The sequence below is a fragment of the Crocodylus porosus genome, unplaced genomic scaffold (genome assembly GCF_001723895.1).
Source record: "Crocodylus porosus isolate Cpor-Errol unplaced genomic scaffold, CroPor_comp1, whole genome shotgun sequence".
Classification (NCBI taxonomy): Eukaryota; Metazoa; Chordata; order Crocodylia; family Crocodylidae; genus Crocodylus; species Crocodylus porosus.
The window spans coordinates 80,212,645-80,234,454 of NW_017728931.1; the positions used below are offsets into that span (position 1 = coordinate 80,212,645).

The window sequence follows — 21,810 nt, forward strand, 5'->3', positions numbered from 1 at the left end:
GTCTGAACTGACTGCCAGTGAAGTTGGTATGTGCAGACATGTTGCACCTGTTATTGTGGACCATGTAAAGCACAAGCATTTGCAGAGTCTCTGAACTAGCACATACGTGAACGTTGCCCCGAGCCTTTCTGGATAGGGATCCAAATCTAAACAACAGCCAGCTTCCACTGACTGGGTCTTCAGCTCCTCCCTCTGCTTAGGCCCATGTCTTTTGCTGTTGCTGTAGGAAAAATGCAGCTAGGTGGAGAGCTTGCACAGATCACTTCTGATTGACAAGCTACTGCTAAGGCTTCCCCTTTCCCTTCTGCTGTCAACCTGTTTTTGTGCATTAACATAGGTGCCCAAATATATTGAGCCTCTTGGGCCAAAATCCTACTACTTATACTTAGTCAATCAAGTGTAGGGCCACTACTGGCAACAGGTTTCATCTAGAATAGCTAAGATCAAGTCTGCCACTTTCTTTTAGAAAGGAGACAACTAATACCACTATCACGTAACAGCTTTCTACCTGGCTAATTACTGAAATGAATGCACTGATTTATTTCTGTATGTAGTTAACCGTATACGTGCTTCTGGTTAACCACACTCTGTGGCTTCATATTGTTATGGGAAGTGACACTGTACAAGTTTAGAAGGCTATTTTGGTCATCAACTGGTATTTTTTTCACCAAGCTTGATGAAGCCTTCATACTTCCCAAAAGTCTCCTTATTACTGACCATGACAGACCTTGTTTCAAACGTGGATTTGTCTGTCCCTGAATGGTTACAAACATTTTCACAAGAGTTTTGGAGAAGGGCTGACTAAACTGAAGCTAGCATTGCTCTAGGAAGAGCACCACACATTATAGCTGGAGGTGTTTGGGTTTTGTTAAAACAACAAGCTGGCTTTCCACGGGGGATTGTAAAACTAAGTGACTGCAGAACTGAAAAGTAGTTGCACTTTTCAGCTGGTAGTAGTTTGTCTGACTGACTTATACTTGCCTTCCCGAAATACTTCCTTAGATTGTTATGTAGCAGGTTAGGAAAAATTTGACATTTCCTCACCCCCTTCTTACCGACTGCTGCTCTCAACATCAATCATTAACACTTACTTTTAGGTGGGATGCAGGATTATAACTATGTCTGGGGACAGTGTTTTGAAATTACATTGGAGCTGTCATGCTGTAAATATCCACCAGAAGGAAAACTGAAGCAGTTCTGGAATGACAACAGGGCTTCTTTGATTGAATACATTAAACAAGTTCATCTGGGTGAGTAGGCTTTGTTATTTTAACAGGTAGTAAAGCTGAGCTGCTCTGACCTGGGAACAGAAATACAACCTGCTCTCCAGTGGCCGGCTAGAACTGAGCGCTGCTGCTATCAGGTTTTCTTGGTTCTTGTTGAATTAACAAGGTAGATAGCAGAGCTGTGTGTGCCCTTCTCATTTTAGAAACCAGATAATGAGCATGGGAAGCATCGATTAGAAACCTCACAAGCCACTGACCATGCAGAGGGTCAATTTCTACAGCCATTTGCATAAATACAAATCCAGAGACCTTGCAGCTGCTTGATGAAAGGGATGTGTTGACACTTCCACTGCAAGGCAGCAGTGGACAGGAGGGTTCTTTTTATTGAGTGCCACAGGGAGCTCCCAGGGCTCCCAGCCAGATCTGCCAGGACTTTGGAGTCCTGCTTTGGCTGCAGGAACAGTTTGCTGAATCAGAGGTGATTTGAATTAAGTATTGTGGGCCCAATGAACCAGAATTTTTAATCAAAACTTTGCTCCATCAGAAAATTTCCAGCAGTCTCTCTCATGCAGATCTACCACACAGCTGAAGTCACTAAAAATAATGTCTTGCATCCACTTGGAGATTCAGGGAAATTGAGTACAAACACACCATGACAAATCCCGTGGGCACTCTGAGTAGTCACACAAATATTTCCGCCTCTAGCAGTCAGTAATGGGGATGTGCCTTGCTTTCCAGCTCTGCCCTCGAATACTACAGATTTGGGAGGGAAAAGAAGAGGCACAAAGACTTTAGGATTAGGAGCTACAGGGGATTTGGCATTGACAGATGTGCCAAGCAACTCCTGGTTCCAAGCAACTCCTGTGCCTGGGAAAAACTGAGACCCTGGCTACCCTATCCCTGGTGGTGCTAAGCAACAGGGACAGGGCATCCTGGAAGTGTCCCCGATGGCTCCTGCTGGGTGGGCTGTCAGGGATCCAGTTTCTGTCCTTTCCTCCCTCCCTCTGCCTTGGAGGTGGAAGGGAGGCAGAGCAGAGCACTGTGAGATTGTGGAGGGTGTCAAATTTGTCTTGGTACAACAAAGGAGTTGCTGTTTGAATTGGCAATTTCTTGTAGGACTGCCGTGTTTGTGTGGCAAATCAGCCATTATTCTCTTGGGACAAATCCCTTCAATATTTGGCATGCTACCGTGCATTGTGAGAGATGCATATATCCTGCAACAATGCAGCATCCTGAGGGGGCAGCGGCTATTGTGCCAGCTCCAAAGGTTCAAAATCATTCACACCAAAAGATTTAAAATACTGGGCTAAAGCTGAGGCTAAAAAGAAAACACCCTGGATTCTCATTATTTGTGCTTTCTGGTCCTTTAGCATCTACTTGGGGCACATTTTTTCAAGTGTTTTTCCATGGCGTTGAGGTCTGAAATTGTACTTTATTCACTAAGATTCTCATACCACAGCTTGAAAAAAACAAAATGCTGCAAAATTTGGTAACACTAACCATCATGCCCATCTCTTGTAATACTGGCCCTTGTGGAAACAACCTAAGCACCTCATCTTGATCTGCACAAGGAGAAGGAATATTTGCCCATGTTCCCATAAACAGGGTCTAAATAGAAACCTTGCCTGTCAGCTCAGGGTGGTGACTCATGTCACCGCAGAGGAGCCCTTCCAGCTGCACCCCCCCAGCATCAGGGAAGCACCAAGCCCTGAACTACTTTTTTTAAACCTGTAGTTTGAGATTGAATGGCCTTTCATTTTCTGTGCAATGCAGTACACCTAAAATGGTAACTGTTACACTTCAGAGGGTCTAAGGGCTCTGAACAATTAAATGGCTGGAGCAGGGGGTAGATGGGAGATGGGAGAGTTTTTGTATTGGGATGTTCACTAACTAGAGCTTTGGTTTCCTTTCACAGAGACCCAGCCTGTGTAAGGAATTAGGTTTTTTAGCAGTGATGCATAGCGATGCTGCCCCCACGTGGTCAAAAACTGTACAAGTGGGCAGCAAGGAACGGAGAAGCATGGGTGATTTGAAGTGAGACCAACCATATATAAACGGCTTATACTCCCGTATAAGCTGCCTTTCCATTCTGGGCCCTGTACAGTAGCTTGTTTCTAGTTTCCATGTGAATTCCTCATGAATCCATAAGGCCATTCAGTGCTCAAAGACAGACCCGCTTGCATGTGCTTGATCTAATTCCTTGTCCTAGAAAGAAAAGGAAGGAGCAGATTTCTATTTAACAGAGCTCTGGTATTTTATAGTGAATTAGAAAGTCACAGGGTCTGTAGAAATGTAGCATTTTTTTTTTTTTAAAAACATGAGTGTAGAAACTGGTTTGGATACCAGCAGGCAGGATGACACCATGCTTTAATTGTTGTAACGCCTTAGGTTTCCAGGCTACAAGTAAGGACCGTGCTGTGCCGGAACTGGGCAAGTAAAGCAGAGAAGTCTTGGGCCTCAGAGAGTGCATAGTTCATGGGATCTCCTTGGAACTGGTTGGGGGTGGAAGCAAAGAAGCTATCAAATACAGGTTTCCCTTGATTTATGCGGGTTCTTTATATGCAAATTTGCTCTTATGCAGTGAACATATTTAGACCCACAATTTGTTATATGCGAGGTAAATTCACTCTTATGTGCTCAGCATAGATGCCCCCACTGCCCAAGCAGGTAAGTCAGTGGGGGAGGGGAAAGGGCCGTGGCCCCACTCGCCCCAGCTGCAGTGGCCTTGGGAATGGCCTGCAGCCACTGGGCTCCACTGTGCTCTGCCTGGCCCCCTGCACCTTGGCTCACCCCACCTCTTTAGCCCCAGGCGTAGCCGACATCAGCTGCCTGTACCAGGGCACGTGTAGCCCAGGAGCAGAGGTGAGTAGGGACAGGAGGAGCACGTTGCAGCCCAGTGGCTGCAGGCAGCTGGTGCTGGCCGCTCTCAGGGCTGCTGCAGCCAGGGCTGGGGTGAGTGCCACTCTGTTCCCTCTGCTTTGCTGCCTTGTGCAGTCCCGGGAGCGGCACCTCTCCCCCTACCCCTTCCCTAGTCCCAGCCTCACTCCCTCCCTCACTGTCACAGGAACCTATCCGTATTTGTTACAGTGTGAAGTGGATGCGCTTTATGTGAATTCGATTTATGTGCCGTCCTCTAGGAACGCATGTGCAGCATAAATCGACGGAAACCTTGTGACTTCCTTTCAAGGGAAAAAAAGATCTTTCTTGACAGGATCTGTCATTGGAGTGTGACTAATCTTTCACATGCTAGCACACCTAGAGGCCCTAGCTCAAGTTTTACTTGAGATCAGTTATTCCACGAAAGTTTACATGTAAAAGTGTTCTGAAACACCCTCCCTCAGTGGTAGAAGAGCCATGTGCCATTCACCTCAAAGGCATGCCAGGATGTCCAGTCACCATTTACCGTGCTTCCCAGTTTAACAGCCAGGGTGCTACAGCACTTCCTGGTGTGGCTATTCAGCTGGGCCAATCTGGACTGGACTGCAGCTTTCTCTGCAGTGTGACTCCAAGAGATTGTGCAGTGACCTGGCTGTTTCTGTTAAGGAGCAGTGTCTGGATGTTTTTTTGAAATGATTTTTATCCCCCCTGCCAAAAAGTGACTACTTTTTTCTTTAAATAAAAAAATTGGATGCAATTATATTTATTTTTTGTTAAGATGGTTTTTAAAAAAAATAAAACATCTGTCTTGATATCAGTTTAATTTAAGATATGTTAAAAGATCAAAGATATATCATTTTGGAATAGGGATTATAACTTCTAATTATATACTATTTGAGATGATATATTCATGTAATCTTTTAAAAATTTTTATAAAATAGGTCACAACAGGCCATGGACTATTAGGGGCCCATTCTTATGGGTTTCCCAAAGGCTCCTCTACAAATTAGTAAATATTAAAAGAAAACCACTCTACCCAGTAGGACCGCTCTACCCAGTACTCAGTCTAGAAAATCCCTTTAAGCATCTCCATGATGTTTAGTTTCAGTTATCAATGGATTAGTGTCTCCAGAGAGAACATCCTTGTTAACAGCAGTATATGGAGATGACAACTAACAGACCTGATTATCTACCCCTCATCCCTCTTGTCTCTCTACAAGTTTGTGTACACAGTTAAGCCCTTACTTACCTCTAAAAGTGCAAAGTTTCAAGAAGTTAAATGAATAAAGGACATCAAACAACAAGAAAGCACTTTTTGTAGAAAACAATGATTAAATCAAGGCTTCCTGACCAATGATTCCAATCATGATTTAAATCCCTGCTTTTTGGAGTATAGCTTTTCCTCTTTGCTATGTAGGGAATGGAGAGGATTATTCCTGCTGCAGCCAGGAATAACATTTCATAGACATTAGGGCTGGAAAGGACCTTGAAGATCAAAAAGGCATAACCTGAATAAGCTAGTCCTGTTACAGCCCACTTGGGGCACAGCTATACCACAAACTTCCTATGCAGGGCAGCAGTGGCCTTAAAAAGTCTGGCTGGCTCCGTGCTGACTGCCTCCCAAACTGGGAGCTGTGTGGCTTCCTTCATGTAGTGCTGCAGATAGATCTGGTACTATTGCTCAGCAATGCTCTTTAACCTGCCAGCTGCAGTGCCAACAGCTATACCACAGCCTACGTGGAGAAGCACAGTTAAAGGCATTGTTGCCTGACCTGGCCGCCATGGTGATTTAGACGTGTCTCAAGTACTAACTCTTTCACCTCGTAGTGGAGGAAATAAATAGAACTGGCACTGAACACAGTGCATTCAACTTTGAAAGGACCTGCCCTGCCAGGCCAGAAACTGAACCTGACACTTTGTCATATTTGCACCCTCACTCTCTCTCACCCTTGCTCCTAGGTGTTAAAGGTCAAGTTTTTGATGGGTCTGGAAAACCCATACCGAATGCAATCGTGGAAGCTGAAGGAAGGCAACACGTGTGTCCTTACAAAACCAACAAACATGGAGAATATTATCTTCTTCTCCTGCCTGGAAAATACAAAATTAATGTAAGACTCTTGCTTTACTTAAATCTTGGTTCCTATTTATGTTCAGAGAGTTTTGGAAACCACAAGACAGTAAATACTATGAAATTTAGGACTTTTTTCATAAACATGCAGTATCTGCACAGGCAGAAATTCCACCTAAGTGTGGGTTTACCTTTTGATAGCAACATCAACCAATGCTGATCAAGCTGGCATTTAGGAAGTGAGCAGTTTAAGGGTTCAAGAGGCCTAATGTGAGCACAGATCAAAGGTGAGGTAGCAGCAGAGACTAGCATGACAGAACAAAACTACTGCCTGTCAGTGAGATGCTTGAACAGATTGTGCTTTTGCATATTTTGAATGTTTTTTCTACTGATGCTTTCAGTTAAAATGGAGGTGGTAATGAGGAAAACAGGTTGTGAAAAAAAATGGCACCTTTTCACTGTGTATACAGACCTGTTTGCGAACATAAACTACCAAAAATGTTTCTTAGAAAACTCTTCAGGATTTTCTGAAGATTGCATAGCTGGACAAACCTTAGCACCTAGGTGCTGAACCAACCAGCTAAAGACTTATGTGACCTCAATATTGGTGACAAATGAAGTTACTCACTACAGGAAGTAGAGCACATTGTTCTGTTAGCCTTAACAGGGCTGGCACAACACACGTGATCTACACTGTGCGTGTAAAGGGCACTTCATGCTCCCACTCAATTCAACCACAGACTCCCAGAGTGCCATGGGGCTCTGTATAAGAGGATAGGATCTAGAACATGTATACGGAGAAGACATCTCAAACCTCCCTACTTTCTGTATTAAATGATTTCTTTCTCCTTTGAGCTGTTGCCCATAGGGCCATCCCAGTGTTGGTGATCCCATACCTCCACGGGAGATAGTCTCTTGCAGCCCTAGGCAAAAACAAATTGCAGGACTGCATTCTCTAACAGAGAGTCTGATCTGGAAGCTTCAATGGTGACAGCGCTCAGTGACAATAAAACTAGAGGCACATGTGGCAACCTTGTGTCTCGCCTACACATCTGCATTCTTGAGAAGTCACAGATGATAGCTGAGCCCTGGTGGAGCATGTGCTCTGACCACTGCTGAAGGCTCCATCTTTGCCATCTTGCAATACACCACAAAATCAGATTTACTTTTACAGCATGTAGATGGAGATTGCCCTGTGCCCTTTGACCTTTCCACTATGGCAGCACAGAGCCACAGGAGTGATCTAAAAGTTATCTGTAGCTAGAAGACCAGGTCTGCCTGACATCTCAAGTATGAAGTGATGCCTCTGCCTTTAAGAAGTGCTGTTTTAGAAAGAACACTGTCAGACAGGTCTGTTGGCTGGGGAAACTTTAATAGCTTTGGGCAGAAACTTGGAACACATCTCCAAGGAGACCTCATCTAGAAGGAACATGGTGCCTTGAGGATTTGCCATTAGCAGATGGGTCTCGCCTATTCTTGTTGAAGTGATGATAAGTAAAAACTTGTCTGCTGACCAGGAAGAAAAGAGGTTAGGGTGACCAAGTTATAGCTGACCTGCACCTGGTTCTGAAAAGTCCTTGTGCTCCAGAGACAGGGGAGCTGCTGGTGGAGAAGCAGCAGCAAGCAAGGCCAAAAGATCAAGACCTTGATCTATGTGGTCTTTAAAAATCAACCTTTAAGTGGTTTCAATACTGAAGACCAGTCCATTTACATGGACATAAAAGGAGACTATAGACTCTGGGAAGGGTGTCTCACAGGCCACTTCTCTCACTGGAAAGGTTTCTGGATTCTTAGCAAGAGGCAAAGGAATAGGAAGGAGATAGCCTTGCAGGGGAAGGGCGCACAGGTCAGAGTCCAGGTCATTTCCAGAATGATCAATGAGCAGCCTCTCAGATAAGAAGCCCGGGAGCAGCAGTTCAAAGGCTGATACAGAGGGCCTTCATGCCAACGAGGGCTCCAGCATGGAGTCTGATGCTGACAGTTCAGACTGGCCTGGCACCTTTCTTGGCAAGACATCAAGGAGCAGTATTGACACAGAAGGTGCCCTAATGCCATGAAAGGTGGCAGCACCACAGGTAATGGATGCTGGCAGCTGGAGTGAATGCGAGAGCTGCTTTTAGTTGCTGTATGCCAGTGGATCAGACTGTGCCAATTAGAGATACATCAGTCCGATATTGGATCGGTACTGATACAAAGAAAACTGGCTGTATCAGATATCAGCCCAATGGGGCCAATAATTTGGCTGATAAATGCCTGTGCACAGCTGCAGCGCATCACTTGGGCAGCAAGGAACACAGCTGGCAGCTGGAGAGCTGCCTCCAGCTGGTAAGTCTGGTAGGGTGGAAGGTGTGGGGGTGAGGGGGCAGATCCACAGCCCCTGCAGTGAGGGAGGGGGCAGGGGCATGTACCGCCCAGGCAGCGGGAGAAAGGGGAAGACTGTTCCTGCTACTGCTTACACCCTGAGAGGGGTGTGCCCCCCAAATCTGTGCAAGGCAGGGCAGGCTGCAGCTGGGGCTCTTCTCAGCAGGAGCTGGGCGTGTAGCGAGCGCCAGCGGTGCTGGGAGGATGCTGCATTGACCCGATTTCACCGCCACTCCACTCCCAGTGCAGCCACCACTGCCAGCCACCAGTGCATCCCCAGCTCTTCCCAGCAGGTGGCTGGAGAAGGGGCATTGAGCCAGGGCTGTGCTGGCGGCAGCACTGAGAGCGAAGCTGTGGCCAAATCTGGGGTGGATACAGCATTCTCCCAGTGCCGCCAGTGCCTGCTCCAAACCCAGCCACCACTGAGAAGAGCCCCACGCAGCCCTAGTTGCAGCCCGCCCCACACAGATCCAGGGGGGGCACAAGCCCCCTGCCCCTTGGCTTCCTGGGATGCAAGCAGCAGTAGGAGCCACATTCCCTCTCCCCTTGCTGGGCAGCGCCTGCCCCTGCCACCTCCCTTACTGCGGGGGCATTGATCTGCCTCCCCCCACACACCGCTTCCCTTCCTCCTCCTCTGCCACCATACTACTTACCAGCTGTATCAGAAATTGGATTGCATCAGCCCCAATAATAAATAATCAGCCTTACCCAGAGGGGCTCAGGGAGAAAAGATGTCATTTTAAAAATAACAGATGTGACTGCACCCAGGGAAAGGATTGGTTAAGCAAGAGACTGCTATTTTTATATGGTTATTCTTCATGGTAGAAATGTGTTTTAAAAACAAAGAAAACAGTGACATCTGACATCTGTCACAAGACTGACATCTGACTAGTGTGGTTGCTTTATGCAAGCCTCTTCAGACTGAATTTTCATTCCTGTTACCTGATGCAGACTTAATTTCTTTCCTCTGATAGGTGACCACAAGTTTAGTCATCCAATAGTTTTCCCCTCCGAAGGGTTTCTAAATCGCATTGATGACCAAGTTAACCATTCATTCTTTTAATCAACACATAAAATAAAGCAAAGTTAACTAAATCCTAACTGAAAAGGAAAATCAACTAATCATCACTGAAAAAGATTGCCAAATGAGACCATATTCCCACATTATCTGTATTTTTCATTGTAGATAGGCTAAAATATTTGTAAAAGATGTCATACTCTTCTCATTTAAATGGCTAATTCAATAACTTTAACACATTTGGACGACCACCTAGGCTATGCAAAGAAGCACTCAACAATGTTTGTAATGGAAACTATACAACTAAAATGACTTGAATGAGCAAACCAAGCTAGTGTGAACCCTCTTCTATTTGTCCTTAGGCTACAGTACCCGGAGTTCCATCAAAACTGAAGCAACTGGACATACCAGATGGGACTGCTAACTTAAGTGCTTTCAGACTTGACTTTACTTTCCCGGATTTCATTCAGACACCAAAGGAGCTTTTGTGCCCTACAGAACCTCTTTATCAGATCAGTTCTTCGACAGCTTTCAGACCTACTCTGCTGCTCTTGCCTTTAACAACCCTTTTGCATGCAGTTTTGGAATAAAGCCAAGAAAGAATAAAGGAAGAAGTGAGGGTGTGAAGCTTTGCAGATTAACATACAAGTGTGTTTTTAAAGCAAAGAATTATATTTGCAAAAGAATGTATATCGTACAATTGAATTCTGCAGATTTTTAATCAAGTTTACTATATTTTTATAAAATATTGGCAGGACAATCCAAATAGTTTTGATAATTTGGCTATCCCAGACTGTCCTATTTTTATATATTTTTAATCAAAACTAATTATTGTGTCGTTTATACAAGATAGACTTTACAGAATGTGAATACAGAAACTGGGGACTTATTTGTTAACACTTTTGTACAGTTTGAGATACAGAGAGTACAAAAAGAAATGAATTGCAAGTATTTTTATGTACACTTCACACATACTGACTGAAACAGAAATGTGTGCCTGAAAAATATTAGTAGGCCTAGCTCTGGTCTTGCACCAGTAAAATCAGTGCTAAGTTCACTGAAGTCATGGGGAGTTACATGAATAAGAGATCTAAATCAGACTCATGGGGCAGGTTTACATCTGTCATTATAGCAAAGTTACAACTGTGCTATGATTTAGTACTTCCTTCTAGCATGCGCCGCACATACCGTACTGAGCGGTATGTGCGGCGCATGCTTATTTAGCAGCTACTTTATTACAGTGATGCGCTATACTGGGGGAATACATCGCTATAGCTAAGTAGCTGCTGGTCACGTGTAGACGCACCCAGTCTCTAAGGAGACTATTATATACACGCACACAGACAGGGCTGGTTACGGCTTAAATTAAGAAAAGGGATGAATAGCAGAAAGGTGAATTTTATGAAGAAAGTGGGAAAGAAACTCTCAAGCCCTTTCTTTAGCCAGCTTTATTTCAGCACCCTCTCTTAATCTACCTGCACTGATAAAGGACAATACTCAGATCCTTCTGAACATGTAGTATTCCACATTCTGTTTTTACCAATTTTTTTTTTTTTTTTTTACTGATTAAGTTCTTGATTTTTTTTTTTAAGTCATTCAGTTTTTACTGATTTACACCTTTTTTCAGTTCAAATCCCTGTTAACCAGTATGAGTGGGGAATAGCCCATTCCCCACTTGTGTGGGTTAACAGGGACTTGAACCAAAAAACAGGTGGTGCTGGTAAGCTAAAAGTGCTGCTGTCCCTGTTACTTGAGGCACAGGTTTCTGGCTGGATGTGGTGGGGGAAAAGAGGGTGGTGGCTGCATGGGGGCCAGGGGAGGGTGGAGGGCAGCCTGGGCCGTGGGAATCTCTCCCGGGGCAGGTGGGTCCGAGCTGCACCCTGGCGGCTCTGGCTTCAGCCCTACCCCGGGTGCTGGGAGCTGCAGGCCCCCCCTGGGTGGGGCAGACAGGAGAGCCTGGCTCCATTCCTTGCAGCAGGTACTGCACTCAGCTGCTCTGCATGGGCCCCTAAGGCTGGAGCTGCTGCCTGGGGGCACAGGGCTCCTGGCTCTGACCCCAGGCAGGGCAGGAAGTGCCAGGGCTGGGTTCTCCCTTCTCCTCCCCCACATCCGGCTGCACGCCACTCCCTTCTCCCCAGACACCGGGGCAGCCCAGCAGGGGAGAGGCACGAAAGCAGCCAGGGAAGAAAGGCAGGGTGCAATGCCATGTGCTTCCTACCGCTGATCTGGGGGCATGGGCCCCCTGAGAAGGGCCCAGCACAACCCCAAGACACAGCCCTCCCAGGGGGTGTGTAGCAGCAAGAGCCACGCCCCCTTGACCCTGCACCCACCTACAGCTCCCCCAGCTTTGCTCCCTGCTGCAGCCCCAGGAATGGCTGATGTGCTGCGCTGCACCCCTCCCCCCACCCCTTTCCTAGTCCCAGCCTTACCTCCCCCTCCCCACTAATTTTTCCCCAATTCAAATTGATTTTTTTTACTTTTCTTCTTTTTATCCTGATTTCATCCAGGTTTTTGTTTTGAAGATAAATCAGGGAATTTTTTCAGGGTTTTGTTGGGTTTTTTTTAAAATAAAAACTGAGAACGTGGAACACTACGAACATGCAATACCGTGGACTTTAATTTTTATTCTTTGGTGGGAAGGAGGTCACTGCAGTTCTGTAAAATTGATTTAGTTAACTGAATTGGCTAACTTTATCTTGCCAATTTTGTACACTGATACTACTGCTTAGTAGGTTTCACAACCTTACTGCTTTTAACACAGTTGTCTAGTTGGCTCTTTTTCTGATCGTACTTTAAGCATAGAAGTCTACTGTTATCTCATTATATAAAATGGAGTGTGTCACAGGTGTGAATTATAACAGGGCCTTTGACAATTTTCTTATGAAATATACACTATTTACCACTGTTCACTATCAGTGACATTGTATTTGGGATTGCCTGTGCAATTAATGCGTGTTCACAGCAAACCAAGACCTGTAGCATTAATTACTTATGTACCTATTTTCTGGTAGTCTGTTTCACATAATCCTGCTTCAGGCCAAATAAACTCCAAACCAAAGCCTGAAGTTTGTTACCATATTAAAAAATTCTGGGAAACAATGCCATTTTTCGCTATAGCTTGACATTTTTCTGTGCTGGATGGAAAAAAATTTAGATCAATCCAGTTTCCTCTGATGGCATCAGCAAATCAGAGTGAACAGATTTATATACAAGTCCAGTAAATATTTAACTGCGTAGTGCTTAAGTTCCAACTGAAACAATCCCATACCTGTAATTGGTCCTACTAAAATAGCTGTATGTTCTTAAATAGGACTTAGCTGCTCTTTTACTTGCATAGTTACTTCACAGATTGCATATCCGCATACTGAAATTTAGTTCACTTACTGAATATGTTTGATACAATTTGTTACTGGTTGTAATTACCAGGGATCCAGGTTTTCCATTTGCTGCAGGAAAAAAACCATGCATTTCTCTGTTAAAGGAGAAAAAAAAAATCTGCATTTTTTCAGTGAATGGAAAACCCAGATCCCTGGTAATTACAGATTTCTCCTTTAAAAAGGAGAAAAAATGTGAGAAATGTTTTACTGATATGCTTACAATTTTAAAGCAATTTGGAAGCCTATTAGTGCCTCAGTGAAGCATATGGGGTGGGAGGTATACACACAAAATCCATACAAGTGGCGTTTCATTTTAATCACAGAAAATCATGGATTTTAAGATTAGAGGATTTGGGATTTTTTAAACAGAGAAGACCAGGGTCCCTGGTAATTACCAAAGGTACTTACGTATATGTAGTTAGCAGTATTTTAATAATGCAGTTTTATTGGACAAAATAACCAGCCATGTCCAAAGTAACAGAATTCTGCTCCCTCTCACCATAAGAATTTTCCTCTGTTGTTAATCTGTTCTTGAGGAGGGAGCCAAGGATCGTTATTTAACTTTTGTTAGGGTTTAAAGATGAGCTCCTCACTAGTCAACGCACTCCAAGAGAATACCATGGATGGCCCTACAAACCTGTGGCACAGGAGAGCTCAGAAGATTCCTGCTGGCAGTACTCACACATGGTTCAGATTCTGTCTCAGCGAACCTGGACAATACATCTTCAAAAGCGCCATCCAAAACCTGCTGAAGGCATTGAGAAGAATTACTTCCATTTAAAAAGACACTTTAGAAGCGTCTTTTTAAAAAAAAACCTCACACAGCCTGATTCAAAGAATCAGTAAAAAAAGGAAAATATTAGCTGGAACAAGAATTTGTTCAGCATTAAGATCTCAGTTCTACCAGGAAAAATAAGTGCTCTGAACTTGCAAATCTTTTGAATTAAATTGCTTTGATTACCTATAAAAGATTAAGAGACAAGTGTAGCAGGAATATATTAAAAAAGGTCTTTATTCAGTCTGCACTATTTTTAAACAGAAAATAAAATCTAAAATCCATCAAGAAAGTTGCTTATTTCAAACAAGAACAAGATGTAAATAGGCAGCCAGTAATAATAATATTCTTCCCTCCATCCCCATCCCCCAAGAAATGAAATTACTTCTCTTCAAGTGAACTCGCTCACACGTGCACTTTTTAAGTCCATTTCATTTTAATGGAAAGTTGAAAACAAAGTTGAGTACAGTAAAAGCCTTGTTTTCCAGCATGAGTGGGGAACGGGGTGCCGGGTATCTAAAAACACCGGTTACCTGAGGCACAAGGGTTTCCGGCCGCATGCAGAGCGGTGGGTGGCGCAGTCACATGCAGAGCAGCAGCAGCACAGGGCGGTGGCTGCTGCGTGGGAGCTTTCCCTACTGTGTCCAGCCAGAAATGCCAATTAGTAAAATACTGGATAACAGGGCTTTTACTGTATTTGTTATTACAAATCCTTTCTAGAATACTTAATATCATAAGCCATTAAAATCATCCATGTACCTCAGCTCCATGTGTAGTGGCCTCATTGTATAGGTATTTGAAATTACTACAAAACAGTCTTTTATGTCAAGCATTAAGGTCCCAGTCCTACAATGCTTCTGTATTCAAGAGCAATAAGATATTTTAGGTGCAAAAAGCCCTGCAGGACTAAGCCTGTATATTTACCTTTTCTTACTCTTACCACAGTAGTGCTTATCCATATTACCTGAAACATTTGAATTTTCAGCCAAAAAAACTGATGCCTTTTTAAAGTCAGCCTTCTTAAAGTAATATACCGATAAAAATCAGGAGACAGGTGCCATTCCTATACTACGGCTAATAAAAAATCTAGCATAAAATTTATTACAAAGATTTGTTCACTTGGAACTTTCAAGGTGCCTGTGTTATTACAGTATAACAGCGTACAGTACTTGGAAGCAACAACATAGGCTTTTCTTCATTTTTTAAAACATTTTTACTGGACTGTAAGGAGGTTGTTGCATAATTTTTTTTTTAAAATCCTATTGCAAATACCCCATCTGCACCAAAACGAATTTATTTTAGAACTGTGTAAATGTGGAGTTTGGTTTTACCTTTATATAAGATGTGCACAGAAGACTCCACTTCTGTTGGAACTGCTTAGGCAATCTTGGGTACAAATTTCCATGAGGAAAATTGCTGAGTTTTTCTTCTAAAACAATGAAGTGAACACAAAGGCAGATGCATTTACAGGAACACCCTCTCCCTACCCAAGACCCTCACACACTCAAAACCAGCCCATTTCCAATATGAAGTTTTATCTTACTCAAGCACAGAACAGAAACAAGTGCTGGTGACATCCCGAGCCTAACCAACACTACAGGAACAATTTGAAACATTAATAGAAAAGACACAAGCACCATCTTTTTTGGGGGTACTCTTAAGAGAAACATTTCGAAGCATTGTACCTTTTGTATTTAACTGCTGCCTGCCTGAAATTTTACGAAGTCAAATCTATGGACAAACAAGATCCTTGTTCAATGGTTTTAAAGATTTTGCTGAGAGATCTTCCAGGTTTTTCCTGCTTTGCTGGTCATTTATTTGTAGCCAAGCAGAACTCATTATCAAACAAGGTTTCCTTCCATAGTCTTTGAGCTTGTGTTAGTTTTCCACTGAATGAAATACAACATGAAAAGCACAAGGAACCAGTCTTCAACCTCTCAGTTGCAGCCAGGGATGTCGTGAATCTGTGGAAAGCGGGTGGGTGCTGAAGAATTCTTGCTACAATAGCACCAGTCAGGACCTGTTGGATTTTCAGAGGACTCCAGCTGCTACATTTTTTTTTTTAAATACTAATTTTGCAGTTTTAACTTCCCAGTTTCATTAACAGAAAACTCTGTTAATGAAGTACATAGGACCCTTGGAAAGACGATGGAAGAAGCAAGCCCACTCCGTATTATAGAATATTTACTCTCATAAATTTTCAGCTCCATAAAAAAACAAAAACAGAAAGCAAGCCTATTTGATCTCAAATAAAAAAAGGCCTGCTTTTAGGTTTATGTACACAATAAATTATATCCATGTAAATAATAAATTAAAGCTAGCAAGCACTGCTAAAACAGACATACCTGACCACTTAGCGGCAATAATAAATGAACACAACTGAATTACAACATTTAAGTGTGTTGAATTTTAGAACTATGCAAGTACTGAGCCTGTGACGTTTCTTTAGCATTGTTTTTCTACTCTTGTTCTATTATACCCAGTTCATTAATTTACCTACCAATAATTTAAACATTAAGAAATGGAGATGGTCTGAAGATTGGTCACCATCAACCAGCCTTGATTTCGCTTAATTTGCCCAGTTTTATAGAAACTGAAACAGAACTCTTAGTGAACTCTTGGGGCCCACCTCCACAAAGGTATTTAGGCATTTAACTCCCATTGACTTCAAGAGGAACCAGGCATTTAAATACATTTGTGGATTAGGGCTGTGGTCCTCAACACTTATATCAGACTTAAGAAAAAAAAATTTTGAGCGAATCTGACCCTGATGCCAACTGCATGCAGATATGCTAATGTGCATTTGATTGATTAGTTTGGACTTCTTCCTCGTTTTAAGACACGTTTTTGAAGGCTTCTCCAACTGTGGTTTAAAACAAAGTAATTACTTTTCTCTCTCTTTTTTTTTTTTAATTGGCCAAATGAGATTGTCTCTCATTTCTTTCTAATCTTTGAATTCAGAAAGAATTCACAAGACTAGAGAAAAGAATGGGATTGAACATCTGTAACAAATAATGTGGTTTGTTGTGCCAACTGACACTTTTTTTCTTTTAGGTAAAGCACATAAAATTTTCTGGACTATATTTTAAACCCTACTGAAGAAAAGTTCATAAACATTTTTTGTAATGAAATAAGCTGTGCACAGAGTTTCCCAGAAAAGACCTAATCTGCCCAAGAACATGGAAGCCATGAAATCCATTTCTACAATATTGTGTGGAATGCAAAAACATTTTAGTGGTTCGTTTCCACAATTTGCATGCAAGAATTGTCCAACCTTTTCTTATGAGTACGTTCCCCTGTTACGCTACTCAAACCATGTAGCCATGTACAGGCATCTAGCACTCCAAAAGGTTCTACAGACAGCAAGGAGGGGGAAACCATATTTGTGGCCTGCTTTTTTCTTGCTAATGCAGATAGTGACCTGAAAGAGTATTATACTGTGGGGAAAGACATGCTTTCCAAATACTAATACCACTGACATCTTACAAAACTATGAGGATTAGGGACCCAATGTAGTGGCTAAACCTGCTGGGGGTTTTTAGAATAAAGCTGCAACTTTTGTTATAATTCAGATGCCATGGGGTGAAGGAGAAGGGACATAAAGGATAAACATGCAATGTCACAGCAACTGTTTCCAACTGAAATTAATGAGAAAAAAAGACCTTTGGCTTCAAAAAAAGTTTCAGATTTGGAATACTGGACTTATCCTTTTGCCTTGTCCTGCGACTTCCCCTGCAGCCACTATAAAACGCTTACACTGAAGCATAGGACTGGGATGGCATCAAGGAGACAGTCAAAAATAAGTTCTACTGCGTTTTCTCATGTACAACGTACCCCTGAAAAGAGTATGCACCTTGTTTTTGAATGGCAGAATGATGGGTGGGGAAATATTTCCTTGAAACCCCCTGGAGGGGGGGTAGGGAGGTGTAGAGAAAGACTGTGTCCACAACTAGTAGCTAAGGTGCCCTACATGTAGCATTGGTGCAGCTTTACTTTCACTTTCCAGGGCTGAGGCTTAAGTAGAAGAAACTACCATATTTCATCAATTATAAATGTGCACCCCAATTTCCAGCAGCTGAATTTTTGATGGGAAGTCATGATTGTTGTATACAAAAATACAGTATTTGATATGGTCAATGTGGCTGCTTAATCATGTCCCTTAAACTACATGCAACTCTGCATTTATTCTTCCCTTACTGCCTACAACCCCCAACCTCTTGGTTTTCTCTACAGAAGCTGCTGAAAGTTTCATCACCTTTATTTATTAACACAGCATAAAAAAAATAGGAAGAAGCTGTGCTTTTTAAGAGCTCTTAAAAGCTGCACCTATACTTTAACTGTCAGAAAACATCACCTGATGTAGATCAAAAGATGCTCATCTATTACAAAAGAATGAGTTTGGACCTACTGTTGTGGCATGAATACATTTCCTCCACGCCACTAAAGTTTGGTGGGCTCTTTTCAACATATGCAGATGAGAAAAAGAGGCATGCATCAGACACCACAAATATTTCTAAGAAAGGGGAACAAGCTGTTTTCTTGTAGGAGTATTTATGATTCATTCCTTGGGAGACTAATATGTTGAAGAGCCAAAAGGAACTATACACATCAGATACAGTAAAGGCTGTGTTAACCCACATTTTAGTAACTGGAACACTCTACTAAACTGGAATTACTGGCTGACTGGCCAGATGCAAAGGGGGAGGGTGGGGGGAGCTCGCATGCCACTGCTGCCACCCCCCACCGTGTGCTGCTGCTGCTCCGCATCCAGCCGCTGCCACCCCCCCGTTGATATCTGGCATGAGTGGGGAATGGGGAGGTGCCAGTAAACATCTTTTACTGTAATGAGAAACATCAGCTTTAAAAACACTCCAACCAGAAGAATAAAGTTGTTAAGAAGGGAAACACCTCTTGCCAAAACTCAGGAGGAAAAGGTTACTACTGACCAATATGAAGAGCCTCCAACTAATGACAAAAATTGCATTGCAATGCTGAAAAGTAAGGATTTACAAATGAGCAAAACTGAAAAAATATCCAAGATGTCTTTTGATAAACAGTAGCAAGGAAACACTGAATCACAGTTATGCCCCAATTTAAAAAAAAAAAAAACATACTAGACAAACATTCTGAGTTGTATTTTGCAAAAATAAATGACAAAAAACCTTACTACCATTCTAGGCAATTCAGTCTCTGTTAAAAACTGAGGCAAGAAAAAATTCTTTATGTGCAAATTAAAATCAACAATGCCAGTAAGATTCTACTGTGTAGTTTCTGATTCTTCATTCCTTCATCATCGACTTGGCCACCTCCTGGTCGTCTGTGAATCTTGGACTTGGCCTACACAGATTCTGTATGACTACTATTGTCATAGGCGCTATTTTTTTAAAAACCTAAATAGCATCGACAATGACACCCCCTTCCCATACAAGAATAATTTATAATGAACAAGCATTTTTAGACCAGTTTTGGAGCTTCCAAGCTAAGAGAGCTGTAGTACAAGCAAGCAGTGCAATCTTTGTAAGTCACAGAGGATCTCAGTATCTGAAGTCAAAAACATTTATATTTTCACCACTCTTTATTTGGTGGACTTTGTGGGAACACTGCCTCTCAAAGTTAGATAGACCCCCAAAATCTGCTCTTCTAATCTTACTTTCTTCAGGAGCACCACATCAGGTAACAGAAAGGATAAACTCCCAATAAGGATATTATACAGAAGTAGCTATTCAAAGCAAACCGAATAACTTCACTGCATAAGAATCATTTAGTATATGATTTAGTAGCACTTTTGCTACCTCTAGGAATTCACCACAAAAATATGCAACCAGTTCATTCTGTAAATATCCTACAGAAATTATGCAATGCTTCCTAGATAAGGTGTAGTTAGTTTTATTTCTCCCTTTTTGGTAAAGTATACTGATTTTTTTAAAAAAAATTGTAACTAACAAGACTGTAAGAGTTAAAAAATTGTAACTCTATTTTAAACACATTACAATTTTCCCTATAATGTCATAACAAAATGGTTTTTAAAATCTTACTTCAGCAAGTAACTGGCTGGTCTAGTACCTCAAAACTCTTCAACTATCAGAAATAAGCCAAGAAAAATACAACCACCTTAGAGCATAGGCATAAACAACAGGAAAATTACTGACTTTAAAAACGCTTATGCCTTTAAAACCTTAACTCCTATTTTGATTTGGCTGACTTTGAAGTAAGGCTCATTAGAACTCTAATGAATGCATTTTAGTTATGCTCATTAGAAAAACTAACTTTGAAGTTAGGCTCAAGAAGTGTACTATTTTCAACAATGGATGGTGTCAAAACCACAAGTTATATAGTGACTAAAATGTAGCTTTGTTTTTGTAAAAATAACGGCCCCCCACTTCCTAAACTCACTCCTTTCCATTCCTTTTTTTAATTGAAACAGATGACTATTAGAAATGCTTTACTAATTTTCACATTTTTGAGGTTACTTCAAGTCAGCAGAAGTACTTCCCCTTAATTTACCTATCCATATCAATTGTAAGGATGAATGAGTCAAACTGTTATTTTTCCAAAAAGTTATTTCTCTGGAGTTCTAAGCTTCTATTATGTCTTCGCTAAGAAAGACAGACTAGAATTTATTGCTTTTACTTCCCCATCTCTTTACAAATGTTCTATATAGTGATTAAACAGAAGCAGGACTTCCAAGAATACACACTTCTACAAGAAGTCTCTTCTGACAAGCCTTGAATTTCTGTTTTTACAACACGCATGTCACCCACTTATACAGGTATCATTACTATTTGCATGTGAAATGTGACTCTTGGTAGAAAATCTTGCTCCAGATCTTGAAACAAACTTATCTCCATTTTAGAGAACCTCCAAAATGACTAAAAGTAGAATGCATTCAGCTATAAACCCAGTGCAAACGTTATCTGTGTCAGGCGCAAACCTCCAAAATAAGTCTTCAAACATACAAAAATAATTTGTGGCTTTTTTAAAATCAGAGTTTCAGTCCATGAAATCTTGCAATGTTTTTGCTTTACTGCACTTGTTCTGTTCAACATCCTCCTAACCAAAATAAGTTAACACAATCATTTCAATTGGCTGCCTACAGACAGGACAGGGCTTATTCCGCTTTTTTAGTTTCCGTGCACATGTAAAACATGACATGAGATGCCCCGTCTTACCATGTACTATGCAGCCATTTTTTGGTCTACTTTGACATATAACACAGGGCTCTATGCTGGTAATAGGTAGACTGGATTCTGTATTTTCCTCTTTCTCTTGTGACTCTTTGTCCTCTTGACTGCTACAAAAGATATTGCTAGATGTAGATGGCTGAGAGTACTCACTTTCCTGAGATTCAGAGGCTTGTACTGCAGTGTCATCACTTTCTTCAACATCTGGCTCTTTACCTTCATCCATCTTCACCTTCTTACAGTCTGGAACATCAAAACCTTCTTCAGGTTCAAGCTGAGTGGAACTTTTTAATTCGCTCTTTTCCAATATGGAGTTCTTTTCATCAGGAAGCCAGTCCTCACGAAGAGCCCAGCATCTGTGGCAATGCCGTGGGAGAGGTGGGTTCATTTCACTACACTTAGGGCACTTCCAATAATCCTTCAGTGAATCGAAAGGAAAAAATAGTTAAGTCTTTTGGCATTCCTACCATTAGAACACTTCTAGATTAGAGAAACTGCTACTGAGAAAATATTTATTCATAACTGTTGTAAACACAACACTAACTGCTTTGAAATATCTGGCAAGAGCTTTGGCTAGATCAAAGTTTAAATAAATTATACCGGGATTCTATTTTTAAAAGGCAGAAATAGGCAAGAAATCATCTTTACTTCCAATCTGCCATGTGGGAGGAAAAAGACAAAATGTCACCCCCTTTTAAAACTAAATGGGAATAACAACACTGAAAAATACCATTATGCAGGCAGTGCGCCAAAAATAACTATCATAGACACAAGACTCAAATCTATCCTATATACTTAAAAAGCTCCAAAAACCTGATCTTTTACCACTCAAATGCAAATTTGCACACTGTTCAAAAACTCTCATGTGTGTCTATATTTCCAAAGGGGACTGGAGCATGAGTGTGTTGGGAGGGAAACTATTCACAA

At 41.9% G+C, this 21,810-nt stretch overlaps 2 protein-coding genes and 3 long non-coding RNA genes across 5 annotated transcripts in view; 3 read left to right on the forward strand and 2 right to left on the reverse strand.

Moving 5' to 3' along the window:
* CPM (carboxypeptidase M) overlaps positions 1-10,929 on the forward strand; it is a 64,941-nt gene extending 54,012 nt beyond the window's left edge. Inside the window, exons 6-8 of the mRNA XM_019543246.1 lie at positions 1,098-1,250; positions 6,063-6,211; positions 9,913-10,929. Coding sequence (XP_019398791.1) covers positions 1,098-1,250; positions 6,063-6,211; positions 9,913-10,140 — 530 coding nt within the window. The 3' untranslated portion in view covers positions 10,141-10,929. The remainder of the gene's footprint in view (positions 1-1,097; positions 1,251-6,062; positions 6,212-9,912) is intronic.
* LOC109315515 lies at positions 1-15,395 on the reverse strand. The gene is made up of 3 exons (XR_002102522.1): positions 14,992-15,395; positions 12,422-12,427; positions 1-11 (listed from the first exon to the last, which is right to left on the reverse strand). It is a non-coding gene; the product is annotated as an uncharacterized LOC109315515 (long non-coding RNA).
* Positions 12,067-21,810, forward strand: part of LOC109315517 — a 17,349-nt gene continuing 7,605 nt past the window's right edge. The window contains exons 1-2 of the long non-coding RNA XR_002102524.1: positions 12,067-12,278; positions 13,350-13,351. This is a non-coding gene — a long non-coding RNA (uncharacterized LOC109315517). The remainder of the gene's footprint in view (positions 12,279-13,349; positions 13,352-21,810) is intronic.
* The window catches only part of LOC109315516, a 10,693-nt gene continuing 6,083 nt past the window's right edge, over positions 17,201-21,810 (forward strand). Inside the window, exon 1 of the long non-coding RNA XR_002102523.1 lies at positions 17,201-17,618. This is a non-coding gene — a long non-coding RNA (uncharacterized LOC109315516). The remainder of the gene's footprint in view (positions 17,619-21,810) is intronic.
* The window catches only part of MDM2 (MDM2 proto-oncogene), a 17,177-nt gene continuing 14,999 nt past the window's right edge, over positions 19,633-21,810 (reverse strand). The window contains exon 10 of the mRNA XM_019543245.1: positions 19,633-21,301. Coding sequence (XP_019398790.1) covers positions 20,753-21,301 — 549 coding nt within the window. The 3' untranslated portion in view covers positions 19,633-20,752. The remainder of the gene's footprint in view (positions 21,302-21,810) is intronic.